The sequence below is a fragment of the Crocuta crocuta genome, unplaced genomic scaffold (assembly GCF_008692635.1).
Source record: "Crocuta crocuta isolate KB4526 unplaced genomic scaffold, BGI_CrCroc_1.0 scaffold96, whole genome shotgun sequence".
NCBI lineage: Eukaryota > Metazoa > Chordata > Mammalia > Carnivora > Hyaenidae > Crocuta > Crocuta crocuta.
In genome coordinates, this window is record NW_027531522.1 from 4642107 (window position 1) to 4644800 (window position 2694).

At 57.1% G+C, this 2694-nt stretch overlaps 1 protein-coding gene across 1 annotated transcript in view; it reads left to right on the forward strand.

The window, feature by feature from the left end:
• DNAJC1 (DnaJ heat shock protein family (Hsp40) member C1) overlaps positions 1–851 on the forward strand; it is a 206775-nt gene extending 205924 nt beyond the window's left edge. Inside the window, exon 14 of the mRNA XM_077772477.1 lies at positions 648–851. Coding sequence (XP_077628603.1) covers positions 648–713 — 66 coding nt within the window. The 3' untranslated portion in view covers positions 714–851. The remainder of the gene's footprint in view (positions 1–647) is intronic.
• The last annotated feature ends 1843 nt before the right edge of the window (positions 852–2694 follow it).

Below are 2694 nucleotides of genomic sequence, written 5' to 3' on the forward strand. Positions count from 1 at the left end.
TTGCCAAAAGCAGGAATGGACTCTGGAAAGTACCTCGTGCAGGACAGGAGAGTGAGGAGGCCCATCCCCGGCTCTCCTGACTCCTGCCCCCAGCCTGAAGGTGACGGCAGGATCTGGGGGGGGCCGGGGCCTCGGAGCGAGAGTCCGGCACACTCCCTGCCGGGGTCCCGGAGGCTGGGCCGACGGGGCCAGTGCCCCGCGCGAGGGTCCCAACAGCCCCTGCAGGAGAGGCAAACCCAGATGAGAATCACATGGTGGGCGCCTGGCCTCGCGTTGTCCAGTTGGTCCGAAGGGACGTGTGATGACCTGGTGAAATGTCAAAACTGATCATTCTCTTCAGCAAGTTGAAAGGCAGAACCATGGGCGCCTCACACACGCCAGCCAGCGGCCCCTCACCCCCGCGGCCCACGCTGCACCGCAGTAGGACTTCCGCTGGCCTCGGGGCACGTGGCGGCGTGTGGGCCGCGGGGCGTGTGGGCCGCGGGAATCATCCAGCCGGTCGCAGGCAGGCTGTGTGCGGAGTGGATGCTCACGAGGCCACCGCCCTCGCACAGGCCACAGCCTCACAGGCCACGGCGGGCTTAAGCCCACGAAGTCACGCTGATTTGTGGAAATGACTGTCTCACCTCTCTTTTCTCTTCCTACAGGAAGACTGTATCGCTAGATACAAGTTGCTGGTTGAACTGGTCCAAAAGAAAAAAGCTAAAAGCTGAATATTCTGGAAGATGATGTTCACCTTCATTTTCCAAAATGATTATTTTAAAAGTCTTATGCAGAAATTTGCATTTTGTACCTCAACCTTTCTATATGTCACGTGCCTTAGTAAAAAAAAAAAAAATTAAAAAATTTTTAAAAATGTTGTGCTATAGTGTTTAAACAAAGACTATGTTAAAGGAGAAAAAAAAGATTTGGGTATTTTACCAATAATTTTCCCTCTCATCATTGCAAAGTTATTTATTTCCCTGTGAACGGACTGAATAGTGCTGACGGTTGGCAAATACAGGCTTTTGAAGGAACATATGAGGCAACTGACGTAAGAATTAAAACTGAATGCGCTTTGGGGCACCTGGGTGGCTCAGGTCGTGATCGAGTGGCTCAGGGTGTGATCGAGTGGCTCAGGGTTGTGGGATCAAGTCCCACATCGGGCTCTGCGAGGACAGCGGNGTTAAGGAGCTCATTGGCAGGAGGAGGCCGGCGCTGGGGGGGAAGAGGCAGCTCACTTCTGCGCTGGCTGGCTAAGAGCGTGCGGTTATCCCAATCAGATGCATCTCGAAGGAAACCCAGTGTGAATGAACACGGGCACACGGTGATAAAGGCAGTCTGCCCCACGCTGGGGTTCAGCAGGCGCGTTCCCTGCCGACCCGGCTTCCCAGGGGCACGCGGGAGGGGCGGTGGGGACCGGTGCGGCCGGGGCCTGCTGCCAACACCCAANCCGCTGGACACTCCCCCCTAAAGCTTCTGTCATCGGCTCAGGGCTCGGCCGCGGTTTGCTAAGTGCCAACTGCCTGCACCCTGAAACCGTTAAGATCACCGGGACACATTTAAGGACAGTGACTCGGAAAATATCTATGAAGAGATCACTTTAAGGACTGAAATAAGATTCGTTTCCTGGAGAAAAGTTTGGAGGCAGCAGCCCCACCGGCCCCTAACCGTTCATCCACCTCATCCACCGTGGAGGATGCGCCCCCAGGTGAGCCCTGAGCCCGTTCCCTCCCCCCCCCAGCACTGCTCCCCAGGGAGGACACTGGGGGCCACAGCCACCTTTGAGAACCTCAAAAGGAACAACTGAAATGTAAAAAAACAGAGCAGATTACCAACTAACTGGCTCCAGGCCATCGGTTTTCACACACTAAGTCCCACCCAGCCCCCTCCCAGTCAGGGAGGGAGGGCAGGCCGGCAGGTCACTGCTGTGTCCTGGGCCAGGGGACAGAGGGCTCCGAGAGGGCAGGGAGCGGGTGCCCTCACTGTCTCGTCCCAGCTGTGCCCGCCACCCCTCCTGACAGCACACCGAGTCCCGCCGCCACCAGCTGCTCCCCCAGAGCCTGTTCCTGAAGCCGGTGGGGCCGTCACCGCATTTGCCGCGGCCCACCTCCTCGTTCATCCAGGGGTCTGAGCGAGTAGAACGTGCACGGAGGGAAACAAAGGAAAGAGCGAGGCTGGCCTGGCTCCATCCTGGGCCCGGGACCCACTCGCCTCTGAGTCCAGCTTCAGGCCTGGCTTTCACGAAGCGCCATGGCCCAGCCTGTCCAGTCTGTGGTTCTGTGAGCATCCTTCCGTGAAAGCACGCTTCTCACTTGCAGTACTTGGGGTCCCTGTCACACAAACCCCCAGACCGCATGCCGTGTCCTGGGCCCCCAGGGCGGGGGGAACGCACAGGGCTCCAAAGATGCCCGATGATAGTACAACCGAAATATAATTGCCTCCTGTGCCCACCAGCCTCATCTTTTCTAGACTCAAGAAAATAAGGCTCTAGCATGGCTTTCTACGCATGACTGTTCTGCCTACTAACTTCTCTAGAAGGAAGTCAGGGGCGCCGGGTGGCTCAGCTGGTTAAGCGTCCAAGTCTTGATTTCAGCTCAGGTCATGACCTCATGGTTGCGGAGTTCGAGCTCCTGCATCGGCGTGGAGCCTGCTTGGGATTCTCTCTCTCTCTCTCTCTCTCTCTCTCTCTCTCTCTCTCTCTCTCTCTCAGAA